This window comes from Mytilus galloprovincialis, chromosome 2, assembly GCF_965363235.1.
Source record: "Mytilus galloprovincialis chromosome 2, xbMytGall1.hap1.1, whole genome shotgun sequence".
Taxonomy (NCBI): Eukaryota; Metazoa; Mollusca; class Bivalvia; order Mytilida; family Mytilidae; genus Mytilus; species Mytilus galloprovincialis.
In genome coordinates, this window is record NC_134839.1 from 46,668,682 (window position 1) to 46,686,340 (window position 17,659).

At 33.2% G+C, this 17,659-nt stretch overlaps 1 protein-coding gene across 1 annotated transcript in view; it reads right to left on the bottom strand.

Moving 5' to 3' along the window:
* Positions 1-883: 883 nt before the first annotated feature.
* LOC143062040 (DBH-like monooxygenase protein 1 homolog) overlaps positions 884-17,659 on the bottom strand; it is a 36,755-nt gene continuing 19,979 nt past the window's right edge. Inside the window, exons 12-16 of the mRNA XM_076233890.1 lie at positions 11,565-11,731; positions 8,923-9,111; positions 7,913-7,972; positions 5,818-6,063; positions 884-1,086 (exon numbers count right to left, since the gene is read on the bottom strand). Of these exons, the coding sequence (XP_076090005.1) occupies positions 1,006-1,086; positions 5,818-6,063; positions 7,913-7,972; positions 8,923-9,111; positions 11,565-11,731 (743 nt within the window). The 3' untranslated portion in view covers positions 884-1,005. The remainder of the gene's footprint in view (positions 1,087-5,817; positions 6,064-7,912; positions 7,973-8,922; positions 9,112-11,564; positions 11,732-17,659) is intronic.

The window sequence follows — 17,659 nt, forward strand, 5'->3', positions numbered from 1 at the left end:
AATACGTAGAATAATAATTGTGGACACAGCAATAAGATCAGATTTAAGATCCTCATGAGCCCGTAGTAAAGTAAAAAAAAAACTGTAAAAAGCATTATTTAAAAAAATTTGCTCAAATTTTCTCGATTAACCTTGAAGTGAAGACTAATGAAATTTGCGTGTATAGAGTGAACCCCCTAAATAAAATAATACTGTGTTCTTGCCGACTTCCTACCGCGATGATCGATAGAAATAATATTTTCTTATATAGTATGTTAAATAAATGAATCAATTGAATAATTCAAGAAGATTTAAAATTTACTTAACAAATGAATAAACAATTACTTTTAATATGCTATACATTTGGTATTTTAATGTGTATTACGTGTGGTAAAGTACGCAAGAATGTTCCGTCTATTATGTATGGCATTGTGCAAAGTAACAAATAGTGAGAAATATTTAAAGAATATCGTGTTTTTATACAATTGTGACTTGAAAAGTATAAAACTAAATTGGTTCTCCTTTGATATTTTGTCAGCTTTCGTACACATGTTTCTTTTTTGTTCTTGATCTGCTTACTGATTTAAGTTTCTTTGTCGACATTTTGTTTACATGTTTCAGATGCCGCCGTATATTTACAAAATTAAGATACGCTTTTTGTTCCATAATTTAACGTTGTTTTATTACGATACAGTACGCTGCTTATTTTTCTTCCAATTTTGTCTTTAAGTTGTATAGTTATGAAACTTTTAAGGATACATTTCTTCAATCTCAGATTTTCAGTGTTGTTCATACCTTAGACGCAAAAGAAGAGCAAGCAAAGTTAATCAAGAAAGATTGACGTCAATCCAAAACATTTTCCATCCTTTCACAAATGTTATCGTTAATAAATTGGAATAAGACATTTGAATTTAAACTCTTTTTATTACAATTCGAGAAAAGAATCTTATGTTTTAACTCAATTCTTAAAAGGATAATACTAGTATTGCATATGTGCAAGAAATATATTAAAATTATTCTGCTCCTTTACTGGCTCCCCGGGCACTGTCCAGGGGGTGGTGTGTATTTAACTTGAGGTTCTGGAACACGGAAAACATTCTGTTGATACTGAAAAAAGAAAAAAAAAATGTTCTGCTAGCGTTTATAATGATAAACTATAAAATTATATATAGATATACTAAATAAATAAATGGTTTGGAAAATACGTGGAAGGTATAAAAAGTCATGAGAATTCCGAATACAATAAGGTTCTATCCGGGCACTCTGCTTCTAAATCTTGGTTTCATCTGGGTTGCTTGGTTCTGAACCTTGGTTCTATCCGGGTTCTTTGGTTCGAAACCATGGTAAATGGTTCAACATCCGGGTTATTTGGTTACAGCAACCCGACTTCTTGGTTCCATCTGGGTTCTATTCTAGATTATTCTAATGTTCCCGTTGAACTTGGAGAAGATAACCACAAGTATCCGAATAAAAAGATAAAGTAGGTCAAAGACGCTAAAATTGTTTTATAACATTAAACATTTCAGTAAAAGAAGCTGTAAGGTATTTATTTTCTCATTCTAATAATTTTGATTAGGAAACTAGATAAAAATAAAGCATCGTTTAGATTTTAAAAATAAAACAAAATATACATTATATCGAACATCCTCTTATTCAATTCAGTTGTCTGTGAACTTCTGTGTTGGTACCATAGTAAAGGGGCATAAAGAGTTACTCTAGTCCGTTCGTCCCAAACGTCTAAAAAGGGTTCCGTTCTCTTAACTTTAGTTGCCTCAACCAAATACTACAAAACTTATACACAAAATAAAAAAGAAGATGTGGCATGAGTGCCATTAAAAACTATCCACAAAAGACTAGATGACACAGAAATTAACAGCTATAAGTCACCCTACGGCCTTCAACAATTAGCAAATTCAATATCGCATAGTCAGCTATAAAAGGCACCGAAATAACAATGTAAAACAATTCAAACGAGAAAAGAAACGGACAAATTTATATACAAAAAATAAACAAAAACAAATATATAACACCTAAACAAACGACAATTCATGAATTACAGTCTCCTGACTTGGGACAGGCACATACAAACAGAATGAGGCGGATTAAACATGCTAGTGGGATCCCCACCCTCCACCTAATGTGGCATGAGTGCCAAAGAAGAACTCCCTACAAGAGACCAGATGACACAGAAATTAACAACTATATGTCACCATACGGCCTTTAACAATGAGCAAATTGATATAGGAAGATGTGGTATGAGTGCCAATGAGATAACAATTTATAAAAGTAAACCTTTATAGGTGAATGTACGGCCTTCAACACGGAGCCTTGGCTCCCACCAAACAACAAGCTATAAAGGGCCCAAAATTACTAGTGTAAAACCATTGAAACGGGAAAACCAACGGTCTAATAGTCTATAAAATAACGAGAAACGAGAAATACGTATAAATTAAATAAACAAACGACAACTAATATAATTAGATTCCTGACTTAGGACAGGTGCAAAACATTTGCAGCGGGATTAAACGTTTCAATGGTACCAAACCTTCTCCCTTTTTCTGAAACAATAGAATAACATCACAACATAGAAAAACACACGATAAAACGAAATTCAAACGAAAAGAGAAACGAACAAATATATAGGCTCCTGACTTGCGACAGGCACATGCATACTGAATAAGGCGGGGTCTACACCATATCCCTTACCTGGGACAATGCTTATTTCCACATAAAAAAAAATAAATTTGAAATTTGGTAGCGTCACTTTTACCGTCAATGCTGAATTTTTCGTTTTCGTTCTTTTTAATTTTTTTTTTGATTCAATCAAATGCTATAAACCTTATACATAATGTTTATTACCCTATAACACAGATTCATCAAGTTCGATATTGGGTCGTGTTTCCGTTCATGAGTTATTAGATATAAGAAGTTGGTGCGAGTACTAATAATACAAATATCAACACGTAGCCTTAAGATAGGATAATGCTAAATCTGTTGTTTCTGTTCTTTAACTTTAGTTTGCCTCAACCAAATGTTTTGAAACTTCAACATTACGTGAATCCTGCATCTATATGTGGAAGTTTACTTGTTGGTTTTTTTCACAAGCAGGGGCATATGTGGCCCATATATATAGACATATTGTACATTTATTGTACATTTATTTTAGTAAACAGTTTATTTACTTCCTTTGGATTTTACTTCTATTAGAATTAACTTGCATATTTTTCTAGGATTGCGGTGCAGTTTGATAACAAACCAGCATAAAAAAGTGTTTCACTAGATAGAGCTCTAAGTCTAAGTGTACTTTAAAGGTTCTTCGCACTGAGTTCAGTTAATTGATATGCGTATACCTTCTGCTTAAACAGACTATCCATATCTACATGTCCATGAAATGAAGTCCAAGGTGAAATGATTGAAACATTTTGAATCATCTATCACAACTGGTAGCACATAGTGCTACTGAATCAGTAAATGTGTTAAAGAGACAGTAACATGACAAAAGAGTAAAAATCAATCGAAGGCCACCAATGGGTTTTTAACAAAGTAAGAAAATCTCTCGCCCGGCGACGGACTTCAGATGGCCCCTAAACAAAATCTGTACTAGTTCAAACTCCAATACATAAAACTGAAATTACAATTAAAAACATACAAGACTAACAAAAACCAGAGACTCCTGACTTTGTCAAGGTAAATATAATCATACCAAGAGGCACACCCAATGCAATATGCATAGGTCAAGAGTCAACAAGTCATAGACTGGTCAAGAGTGCCATGTCAAAAAAAAAAAAACAAAAAAAAAAACAAAGCAGATTTTGAGGAACACAAACACAGTGGTACAAAAAAACTAACAAATATATCTATAGATCTAAAATAAATGTAAGAAGATGTGGTATAAGTGCAATTAGACAATTCTCCAAATAATTCAATCAAAATATACAAGTTGTACAATGAGGGCAAAGGTCAAGCTCATATGAAGTTTCTCGTTCCACAAGACTCACCATCTTATGACAATACATTTTCATGCTACATATTCAGAAGCAAGGTCAATTTAGAATTATAATTTTAGGTCAGGGTAATATACAAATGAACACCCAAAGTGCATAGGTCAAGAGTCAAAAAGTCATAGTCTGGTCAAGAGTTCCATGTCAAAAATACACAAAGCAGTCCTGCACAAAAGTTCATCACGGTACACGTAACAATGGCTTATGTCATGATGCACTACACATGCCAAATACAGAAAATATGGGTCAGGGACAGAAACAGAAGACATATAACTAAACTCAATGGAACAGTACTTGTATTGCAGGTCACTATATACAAGAGCCTTCAACATAGAACATAAACTTTCCCAACATTTCAAAGTTAAAACCGTCTTTCACAAACGTTTGAGCAGGATTCTTTGCAACGATTATCTTACCACTGTTAATTGAAAATCGGGTGGTGCAGTTATGTCAATAAATTAAAACGGTAAGATAAAACTTTTTAAAACACTTAAAACTAGGGTTTACCATTAATTTCTAACCTTACCATGTGATAGCACTATGGTAAACTGATAGAAACACATGATACAGTCATGAAATTAAATATTTCCAATAGTACGACCAGAACAATACAAGACAGAGTTGGAAACAAATGAAAGTAATTACAATTACGAATTTTTAATCACAATGCACAAATAAGGAACCGTAGTTTGCATTCAATTTATTCATTTAAAATGTACGCTCGCGTTAAACAATGGAAATTGACACTGTATATTTATATAAACGATCAATCTTGTAATAAAGATAAATAAAGTAAGAAATAAACAAACACACATAAATTCATACACAATAGAATTAGAATAAAGTCATGAAATCAATTTCAATTATACATTAATCTAGCCTCTATTCGTTCAAACATAAAAAAAAAAAAAGAAGAAAAAAGGAGACATTGGCAACGATGTTGAGAAAAAAATCGAAATAAGTTTTTGTTTTTTTGTTTCAAAAATTTATAAAAAATTCTCTTTTCTTCGTAAATCAGTTCATTAGTTAATTTAATGCAGTATACAAAAATAGGCAATGTCGATACATAATAATGGATCCGTGATTGTATCTGGTTTTTTTTTAGATTTTTTTGGGTCCTGGTTCTTTTTCGCACAATTACGTAAAAGGCCAAAGGCCAAAATTAATGACCCCACTTTTCGTTGTGCATATAGTTCTTTTCAATTAGAGTGTATTTTTTCTTACTTATTTTTCTTTCCCTCCCTCTTTCGTTTCTTTTTTTTTTCGTGTGGTGGAAATTCAAGAAGAGAGGTGAAATAAACTTTTGGATGTTGTACTTTAACTGAGTTTGATATGGAAAGAGTGATTAGGCCAATTGCAAGAAGTTCATATTTACAGTTTTCGGAACATCGCTTGACTTGTCAATAGGGGTAAGGGTGTGTATTGGCTAAATTTGTAGAAATGATCGCTTTAATCTTTCTGAATTTTTTTAGATATTTTTGGACTAGTACTATACATTACACATACAAAAGATTACACATACTATACATTACACAGACAAAAATGGCAGGGTGCAATATTAATGAGACATAACGTTATAAAGAACTAACAGAGGAATTAATTGTGGTCTGTGGCCGTATAACACAAATTACTACACAAAACCAACCGTTTTATTGACAACACGTAGTTATCGAAATCAACACTTACAATTAAATTTCTAGTTATCATATCAACCAAGTTATATCGTTTATTTCAAACAGTCTTGTTTGCGTTTTATAAACATTTGCTGTTATTTGCAAGAGGTTTATTACTATGATATTATCAAAATGATTTTACATATAAATCAATCTATACATACATATGGGCTATCTGGATGTGTGTGACTATCACATTCATGGTACAAATTGGTCTTATTCATAATATCTTGAAATTTGGCCTTCACATCCTGGTTCTGCCAGTTCCAACTATACATCATATCAACATTATGACCAGGGTTTGAACCGAGTTGATCATACAATGGTAAACTTTGACAGTTGCTTATTTCAGTTTTTGGATAGTAATAGATGAAGGCTAAGCACATCTCTTCTGCAGTTGACAATCCTCCCTGAAAATAAACTTTTAAAGTTTTAAATACAAATTGACATTGACTTATAGAAACTACCCATGTGAAACAGATAGTCAAACAATGGACCGGAGAAGATATCAAACAAAACAGATTTTTACCGGTACATGCAGCTCATGAGATTCGTAAAAAGCATGATTAAGTATTATCTAAGGGGTTTGTTTTAGAAAATTAATTTATACGAAGTTTGCCTGCCGTTAATTATCGTAGCAGCAGATAGTTATAACTACCCACCCATTTAATTATTGTTCGTGTGGTTATAGATTTAATATATCATATTATATTAGTATGTATTTTCCTCTTTTGTAGATAGATCTTGATTGAGCTAGTGTATGATTGGATCGGTAGTTTGCTTGCATGTATTCATAGTGAAGGACTTTATATAAGTTTGAAGAATTTTGATTGTAATTAATATTAAAGGCTGCTCGTGTCGTTTCTTTATTAAATACTTTATACTCGTTTAAGCTTGGTGAATTAGAAAATCATACTTTTTATATAGCGTAATTTATACTTATGTTATGTTTTGGATTTCAAAATATTCGGGACGAAGCATTACTCAAGAGACATTATTTGAAATACACGTCTGATACATTCAAAAGTTATTACACAAAATGGCCTTAACTTGAAAACATGATGAAGCACACTTCAAATAATTCATCTCAAGAGTAAATATTTGAGCTTTTCGTATCCCTTTTCCTTTGAAACTACTGAGAGAAATTAAATTAAACTTGATCACAATCACTATTATAGTATCTAGCTTAAAAAATGTATCCGATGATTGCTTGCCAACCAGCATGGCCGATATGGCTGAAATTAGACCGTAGTGGAATAATGGAGTTTTTGACATATATCTCTGAAACTAAAACATTTAAGGCAAATTTTACATGGTTCAAAATGTTCATCAAGTTGACTTCTATCTGTCCTGAAATTTTCAGATGTATCAGACAAACCTTTGTAGGGTTGCTACACTTGAATTGGTAATTGTTAGTAAATTTTGCAGTTTTTGGTTATCATCTTCAATATTATTAAAGAAAGAGATAAACTATAAACAGAGATAATGTTCACAAAGCAACATCTACAAAAAGGTCAACAGGATCAAAATGATCCAACTGGATTTATTGCCCTTTAAAGTCAAATGTAACATTTTTTCTTGAAATTTTTGTAGTCTTTTACAAGTCTTCCCCAGAGACAACTTTGACAAATTTAACAAAACTTGGCCATATGTATCATTAGGGTAGCTTATTAAAAAAGTGTCCGATGACTCTGCCTGTCAATCATCATGGCAAAAATGGTAGGAAATAGAGCATAGTGGGGGAATGCAGTTTTTGACTTATATCTCTAAACCATAAAGCAAAAACTTATAACGGTTGCATTATTTCATGCACCAATTGTAAATAAAAATATATGGTGAGCGACACAGGCTCCTTGTAGTCTGTAGTTTAAATTTCGGTCAGTAGATTATCAAAACCGACATAAAAGAATGTACGATAGATATATACCAGAGGAAGAAAATACTTAACTCAAAACATGTTTGTATAACCGAATCTTTAAAAATAGAGATAAAAATAAACCTAGACAATAAAATGTTAATATTGATACTTTAACCCTTTTCGTAGAGTTTATGATAGTGTTGCATTTGAATTGAAGTTATTCATGTTGCTACATGTTAAAAACTTTTGCAGACCTTTAAAACCAAATATCAATAAACAATAATTGGAGAGGGTTGTATTTATTTTCAACAAGAATGACTCGTGCATGTATATCACACATCAACCTATGTATATCGGCCCCACCCATATATCTAGTTATAGTTAGGATAAATGAATGTTACCAATGTCGGTTTAGTTCTTCCTGTTGAATCGTAATGGCAGTCAATGGTTAAACTATTGCCCTGAAAAAATAAAACAAGATCTATTGGAAGAAAGTAAAACACTATCTATTAAGATTGTCTGGGTTACCAAGTATGTCACACTTATACAGATGCCAATCAATTGAATATAAATATTGCTACTACACATTTCCTTTTGGTCTCTTTTGATTTCAAAAATATGTTCGTATTCACAAAACTATGATATTATCATAACGCTATGATGAACCCGCAAAGTGGAAAGGGATTAATATAAGTTGCAAAACTTGTTTCCCAATCCACTATAAATAAATATGTTTAAACTTAAATATGTGATAAAAGAAATTATTCAGCATCAATTTTGTTTGAGTCTAAACTAGTTTTATGAGCAATGATTTAGAGGATAGAGTACAGTCAATTCATTTATAAAAATTAACGGTACAAAAATACATACATAATATACATATTTATATGGTAAGGAAACAATAACATAAATCAAAATTAACCAATCCGATACCAAGTCAAGAATGTGGCATTAGTTATCAAATAGTTCATTTTTGTGTGTGTTAACGTTTGTTTTTGTTGCACCATGGTGATCCTGTTCTTTTGTGTCCTTCAGTTCTGGTTTGTAACCCAGATTTAATGTTTCTCAATCGATTTATGACTTTTGAACACTGATATACAACTGTTGCCTTTACTTACCGAATGCATTATTTTTTACTTTAATGTTCTCATAGTTACACTCGTCTGAATCAGTCACATATGCACCTTTCCCTAATTGCTGACATGACGTTTCACACTCGTACTTTCATGTATGCTTTGTCAACACAAACAAGAAAAGAAATTTAACAGTAAAAACATGTTTAATGTTCATGTTAATATGGCTGTAACGTGTAATTTTAGATAAACTATAATACATGTATTCCAATATTTTAACATAGTTTAATTGATCTATTCACACAGCATGCGCAACGATACAAACATTGAGTACGTACATATTTAATTTCCCTCTCTTTTGGAAACATTCTATTATCTTGGTAGTCAAAGTCATAAGAAAGGTCTTGTGCCAAAGGTTCTAATTCTACGTCACCACGAATATGACGAGCAACAATACTTGTTCCAAGTAAATGGGAATGAAGAAGTGTTGCAAAAGCTTTCATACTGTTTTGATTTGTCACCAAAGCCTGAAACATAAGTATGTGAATTTCCTCTTTCTAAAAATTATTCAAATGATATAATTGAGAAAATTAGAGTAAATGTATTATAGTTACATGCTTGACTATGTAATAACAAAATTCATTTAATACTGAACGCAGTAATTGATTTAATCACCAATAATAATAATTGATTGAGGATGTACTTCGGTGATGTTTTAGAACAGAGTCAAATGTTCGAACTCTTCAGTATTTTCCACAAGATACAAGGTAAAATATTTTGCCCCATAACACATATTTATCTTTTAACATAAGACTTAATAGCTCATAAATGGTAATTTGACAAAATTTAGGTAGATTCTTGAGTTTCTTTTCTTTTGATTTGAGACCCAAAAAATACCAATGAAAATATAAGGTTAAGGTCCGAGGCAGCCTTTTCCTGCCATATTTTATAAATCAAATATCTGGAAAAGGGGCTCAATGATCTATCGATATTTTTAGCTTATTTTGATCCTTAACTAACACTCTTCCAGCTTAAAATATCAATTTAGAATTCTTGATTTATCTAATTTTACCTCAGATCACCTAAGTACATCCTTAAATCATCAGACATTAACTTCAAAATGACTTACAAGTATATAGATAAGTGCATAGTTATATTTTATCTGATCTATACTAGTGGAGCACTAGAATATTCTATGTCCTATGTTGTATACGGGGTAATCCTTTCAATAACTGCTTGACTGTTCATTTATAACCTATCTACCCTTAAAAGAGTATAATCAATTATTTCCTGTTGCTTGGACAAATTTTATTTAACGCCTACCTATCAATTTATTTGACAAACTTTATTATGTTGGGCTAATATTCAATTCTTTCTGGAGCTGACTATAGAAGTTTCTACCTCGCTACGAACAAACATAACAAAAATGGAAATATAAAGCGTTTTTAGAACTGTTCCTATTTTTGATTGAAATAGAAAAAATAAAAAATCATCATAAATCCATTACTTTAAGACCATTTAAAGTCCAAATAAATTGGGGGAGGTTATTGCTTTTGCAAAAAAAAAAAAAAAAAAAAAAAGAATTCAGATACCTAATTTGATGAGAGAAAAAAAAAAATTCGGCAAGCAGATGACAAAAAAAATATGAATTCAGAGTTTCCGCATACCTTTTATTTTCTAAATTGTTAAATTCTTTAAAACAAACAATTTGATTGATAGCGTCGAAAATCTACAACACTTTGCGATAAAAAAAAACAACATTTGTGTTAAAAACAAAACATTATTCCCCCTTCTCCCTTGAAATTAAGTGGTTGCTCCCTAACTGGTTAAATATCGTAACAAACTTTCATTTGTCGCCATCAAAATACAAAATTAAATTGAATAGAAAATAAATTAAAGATAAACAAACACAACCTTAGAATCGATGAGATGTGTAAATGCAGACATAAGATGCTACAACAGAACGAAACATTTAATTTTCTTTTAAGTTTTACTTTTTTACGATGTGAGAACGATTCTGAAAGAATAATCAAATGTTTGGAATTGATGTCTGTGAAACTGTATCTGCATATGTAATAACAGCGGTGAAATACTAATACAGGTTCAGAGATACAACAACGATTGTCTTTAAAGAGACTGAGTGATAATATATACAGTCTGAGATATGATAAAAAATTTCTATTTTTTATCAAGATATATATAAAGACATCAAAGCCACAATAAAAGACAAATGATGACACCAGGCAGTTAGTTTTATATTTGTCATATCGCAACCTTTATAGCTTACTTTAGGGTATGGGTTTTTCTCAAGTTCGAAGGCTGCACTGTAACATAGAATAGTTAACTTAAGTTCTACAGCAATTAATCTCTGCTGGATAGTTGTCTAATTGGCAATAATAACACACCTTCTATTTGTTTTTATAAAAGAACCATAGTTAATATTATTTAAAAATGCAATTATCCCTGGGAAGTGGGACGAAATGTTAAAGGCAGTATTTGAGTGTTTTTAGAAATGCAGCAACTATATGTTATCTCAAAAGACTTCGTAAAGGTATACGAGTTCTTAGAATAGTTCTGTTGACATGAAATCATTAATATACACACTGAGTAATATTTCTTGTAGTATGGACTCCCCCCTCACAAAAAACCACGCACATATTCAAAATCAGACTAAAAGTTGAAGTGGCCGGTGCAAAACGTCATGCCCAAATCTTAAAAGAAGAATCAGTTAAGGTTACTGGGATTTTCCGCAACTTGAATTCAAGGAGTTCTATAATCGTTAGCGAATACAGAACTTCTAGTTCACAAAGGCCTTGCGTGTTTTTTGGCGGGAAAATATGACGATAACTTTACAAATTAGACGATATGTAAACATTTGTATGCATAAGCAAAAAGTAGCACAATTTAGTAACGAATAAATGAAGTATATTTTATTATTGCGTCATCTGTCTTATGAACTACATTTTATAAAAGTTTTTACCTCTTGTAAACACTGTTGACTACATGAATGTCGTGATAGGAAGTCTTTCTCATATGGAGGAACAAACTGAAGTTGATTAACTTTAGCACTTGTTTGCAAAATTCCAGCATCATGCTGACGTTTTGTGTGCGTAGCTGTAATCCTTAAACCGGAACTATCAACAATACCTGCATTTGTTATAAAAAGAAATTAAAGGAAAAATGAGACAGCTCCGAGAAACTTAATAAAAATCTATCTAAAATTCAAGTTCAGAAACATAAACTAATGGAAGAGAAAACAAGAGGCTGTCAGAGCGACTGCAACAGGATTTATTTATATTAATTCGTATCCTGGTATTTTTCAATATCACAAGAACCATAACTGATGCACGGTTAAAGTGAAAATCATCAATATCAAACTTGACCTCCATTTTGTTGTCAGTAACAGCATATTAAAATTTGAAAAGCTTTGATTGAATGGTTTATGAGTAAAAGCAACAACATGACTGGTAACACAATTTTTCAATCTTTCAAGAACCATAACTCCTGAATAGAAAAAGTGAATATCGCCTTCATTGAACTTGACCTAAATTTTGTCATTAGTAATGTAACATGCAGGGGGTCCTACACGCCAGATGGTACTTTGTGTACCCGTAGATCCGTACCAAGGTTACTTCCCTGGATTTGTTGTGTATCGTTGGCTAACCCTTACAAATGGTAACGTGTTTTCTGAACTAATTCAACCTTAGATATAAAAGCCTAACAACAAGTAACAAAAGATTACTTCCGATAAGTATACAAAATGGAACCCTTAACCTAACAATGGAGTACAATACAAGTGACGCTTAATTGGAGCTGTGACTTAACCTTACTTCAAAAGTTGGTATATGACTAAAACCTATTTGCCTTACAGTACTTTAGTTCTTTGATTCAAAGGTAATATGGAATTATGGTTTCCAGTGCGCCCCTGGTCCTTATTCAAGGCCAAGGTGTCACTGGTCCTAAGGGACAGTATCACGTTGTCACCTTAATTATATACCACAGGACAATATGTCACCACCTAGTTCAGTTAGTACAATTGGCTCTTGCTTATAAAAAGTTTAACCAAAGGTCCTTGGTAAGCTACTTATTATTCATAAATAGTTATAATTCCCCTTTCCTTAGTCTTCACTCTGGGAGCTCTGCTGACCGAACGGATTAACGTTGCGAGAAACTCTACTTATATACTAGAATAATCTCTATCCAAAATGCATATAATCTCTAAACAGAAATAAATATATTCCGTATTACTGTTACGTTTTAGTTTAACGCCTATAGTAATTTAATATCAAGCACTTAATTTTCAACTAGATAGGATCGGAACTAGTATCAAAACTTCGGAAATCGTTTTCCGTATTACAACCGTAATTAACGTACTTCATTAAGAAACGAAAGTGAAAGGATTTAAACATTTGCCGACTTCCCAACAGATAAACTTAAAACTTCTTAACATAATTAAGGTAACTGAATAATTTTCGTCACATTACCAACGCCTCAAAAGAAATGCGCCCCGCATTTACAATACTCGAGCTAAATAATCGACCTCTGGCCCTTTTTCAGACCAAAACTCTATCAACTATCTATTTGACAGTAACCACTGAGCATGTTCTCAAAAAGCAAAGTAATCTCCATGTTACTAGACAAAATTAACTGAACAAAATAAATGTCCACCTTTTCAGCTCGTAGACATGATATCTACCATATGCTCAGATTTCAACCAGCTCCTACCAATACTACTACCAATTGTTAATGGATTCCTAACAGCACTACTTAACTTAATATCTTACCCTTACTATATGAAATCTAAATACCGAAGGCATACATCTATTTAAACTGTCACTGGAAACTTAATCTTCCGAAACAATCCTGGTTGCAAAGGGGTCTTTAACGTGCACAGGACGTGACATTTCCTGAACACGGGGCATCGGATTTAACGTCCCCAGTCCGACCGGACGGATCCCATAAAATTAAAACAAAAGCACAATAATAATATCGGGTATCTTTTACCAGTCCATATTTCAAACTTAGATCTACAATAATAAAAACATATTTAATATCAAAAATACATATTTACACGGTCTGTTTACAACTCAAAACACACAATTTACCGTTCGTAGTCCTTCATTCACGATGGAGGTTTTCTAAACCTCCTTGGCCGATCATTGTCTACGTCCTCATAATCATCTAGATCTAATAAGGGCAAAGAGTCAATGATAACTTCTTCGTCATGAATCTCTGATTCTATCTCTCCTGTTTTCTCAGGACTTTGTTCGTCAACAAGTTCTCCCCTTAGTATTTGTTGGGGACAAGGGCGCATCCTATCAACATGTATCACTTGACCCGCTCCCTTACGCCCACAATTGACGGTGTATTTGACACTTGAGTTTATCTTAATCACCTTATATGGACCACGCCACTGGTTAGTGAACTTTGGTGACAAACCCGGTGTTCTAAGGGGAAAGTATACATAAACCATGTTGCCAGGTTCAAATTTAGCCCAACTGACATTTATGTCATGGTTTTTCTTTTGCCTTAACATTTGACCAGAAACATGTCTCTGAACACTCTAATGTGCCTCTTCCATGTGTTCTTGTAATTCCAAATTCCATGCCCACTGATTCTGAGGTATTGCCTTAACTTTGGATGGTAACTAATATATATTAAGTCTAGGGGAGTAGACACTTCCCTTCCCAACAATCTATTGGGAGTGTAACCAGTGGTTTCATGTTGAGAGGAGCTATAAGCCATCATGACATAAGGTAGTAATACGTCCAAATTGGAGTGATATTCATTTACATACCCCGTGAGCATGGTAGCAAGAGTTTTATTTAAACGTTCAGCCATCCCGTCAGATTTCGGGTGATAAGGAGTCGTCCTGGTCTTTTTTATCTGAAGCAACTTGCACATCTTCTTAAACAAGTGGCTCTCGAATTGACTACCTTGATCAGAATGAATAATAGTTGGTACCCCGAACCTAGAAATAACCTCAGTCATAAGAATATTTGCAACTGTAGATGCCTCCATGTTGGGCATGGGGTGACTCTCTGTCCAATTAGTATAAAAGTCACTTATAACTAAGATATATGTGTTGCCTTTTTCAATTGCTGGGAGTTCCCCAAGGATATCCATGGCAATTCTCTCAATGGGATAACCTGACTCTTTAACTTGCATTGGGGCCTTTCTCTTCGGAATTGGTTTCTTTTTCTTATTACATATTGAACAACCATCAATGTAACTCCAAGTATCACCTCTAACACCTGGTCTATAAAAATTTTCCGTAATCCTAGGCAAAGTTTTCTTAATGCCCAAATGATCAGCTGTCCTATTATCATGAGCAAACTCAACAATTGTACGTCTTTCTTTCATTGGTATGACAACTTGTTTCAAATTTGTTTCTGGATCTTCCCTAAGCAATATACCATCTTGAGCCTTCATAACATTCCATTGGGACTAAAGGGACTTAACAACATAACGGTGTTTGCCAATTTGTGAGTATGAAGATTTTGAGCCAGTGGTCAACCATCCTATGACAGTCTGCAAGTCACTGTCTGTTTCTTGCAATTGTCTCAAATCTAGCTCAAGATCATCAGCCTGGTCCTCCTGAAATTGTACCATATTGACTAAGCCAACTGCTTCCCAGTTCTCAACAAAGCCACACTGCTTACAAGGAATACGACTCGGCATTGCGATGTCGGATACCTGGTCTATGTTTAATAACCTTATCGTATGAACTTATAACTTCAAGCCAACGGGCTAGTTGACCCTCTGGGTTTTTGAATCTAATGAGCCATTGTAATGAGCTGTGATCTGTCCTTATAAGAAACCGCCTATCGTACAAGAAATGCCGAAAATGTTTAACAAAATGGACCACGGCTAGCTGTTTTTGAAAGGATCCGACTCCAATTTTTATTTATAATTATACATACAGATCTATATATCTGTGGGCGGTGTGGCTGTAATCCCCGAGGGTTCGTGTACCCTCCCACTTTATTTGTAATTTAACACAGGAATGGTTTAAATGATGAACCTCTTTTACAAAATTTCAGTAAAATAGTCACGTGAATAATACTTGTCATTTTATAAACAATACATAGCTGAGAGGGTGATAGAGCAGAGTGTTACCCCTGGAAAAGTTATCAGCTTAGGCGAAGCCAACGTTGACAATGTCTTTTCGATGGGTGACAATCTGCTATATTAACCTCTCAGATATATTTTATTTAGTTCATTATTTATTATTACAGAGTCTATTAAATTTAAAATCCAAAGTTATAAACTATGTCGTTTTGTACATAACAATCATCCGTATTTAACAGAGTGCACGCTTGAGCAAGCGTCTCAGTGGATGGTAATAGAGTATTTGCCATGGGATAAGGTCAATTGTCCACTTTCAAATTGTATTAACCAATTAAAATCTGGTATTTCAACATGAAGTATATAAATAAAATTAAATGATAACCACACTCTTAACCACTATTCCGTCCTTTTTTTTTACTGAAATGTGAATCATACTCGTCAGTGGTTTCATACTTGCAAGTGTATGATAAACACGTAAAGGTCACATCTGCTTACCCCTTCTTGAACAACTGAGATCACCCCCGGTTTTTTGAAGAAATCTTTTTTCTTATACTTTATATATTTCTATATTGTGTTCTGTGTACTATTAATTTTTTTTATTGCTTTTTTTTTTTTATTGTTTTTACCATTTCATTGTCAGTTTGTTTCGACTTCTAAGTATGACTATTCCTTTGATATTTTCTGTCTCTCTTTAAATTTCATATAAAGTTGATTTTCATTTTTGGACCTTTTATAGCCGACTATGCAGTATGGATTTTACACATTTTTAAATGCCGTACACTGACCTGTAATTCTTAATTTTTATGTCATTTGCAATCGTCTCACAACCTTTTTATATATTCACTTTTACATGGCCGTAAAGGCATCATTTGATTGTCAAAGGCAACGAATGGACATTTTAACTCACGAACCATATGCAACTTAATCCTGTATACGTTTGTAAATCTATCGCTACAAAAAATAAACACTTATGAATCAAAATTACATGTTTTTACAGGTATGTCTATGTATTCGTATGGTGGGGAATGGCAAACAAGAGAAAAAAACAAAAAAATTGTGAGGTAACAGATGATATTTTCCCGAAGTCTAGTTGTTCGGAAAAGCAAGAATTGCATCGATGCATATGCAAAGAATGTGAATTTGCATATAATAGTTATCAAAAGTACCAGGATTATAATTTTATACGCCAGACGCGCGTTTCGTCTACATAAGACTCATCAGTGACGCTCAGATCGAAATAGTTAAAAAGCCAAATAAAAACAAAGTTGAAGAGCATTGAGGATCCAAAATTCCAAAAAGTTGTGCCAAATACGGCTAAGGTAATCTACTCCTGGGGTAAGAAAATCCTTAGTTTTTCGAAAAATTCAAAGTTTTGTAAACAGAAAATTTATAAAAATGACCATATAATTGATATTCATGTCAACACCGAAGTGCTGACTACTGGGCTGGTGATACCCTCGGGGACGAAACGTCCACCAGCAGTGGCATCGACCCAGTGGTGTAAATAGTTATCAAAAGTACCAGGATTATAATTTTATACGCCAGACGCGCGTTTCGTCTACATAAGACTCATCAGTGACGCTCAGATCGAAATAGTTAAAAAGCCAAATAAAAACAAAGTTGAAGAGCATTGAGGATCCAAAATTCCAAAAAGTTGTGCCAAATACGGCTAAGGTAATCTACTCCTGGGGTAAGAAAATCCTTAGTTTTTCGAAAAATTCAAAGTTTTGTAAACAGAAAATTTATAAAAATGACCATATAATTGATATTCATGTCAACACCGAAGTGCTGACTACTGGGCTGGTGATACCCTCGGGGACGAAACGTCCACCAGCAGTGGCATCGACCCAGTGGTGTAAATAGTTATCAAAAGTACCAGGATTATAATTTTATACGCCAGACGCGCGTTTCGTCTACATAAGACTCATCAGTGACGCTCAGATCGAAATAGTTAAAAAGCCAAATAAAAACAAAGTTGAAGAGCATTGAGGATCCAAAATTCCA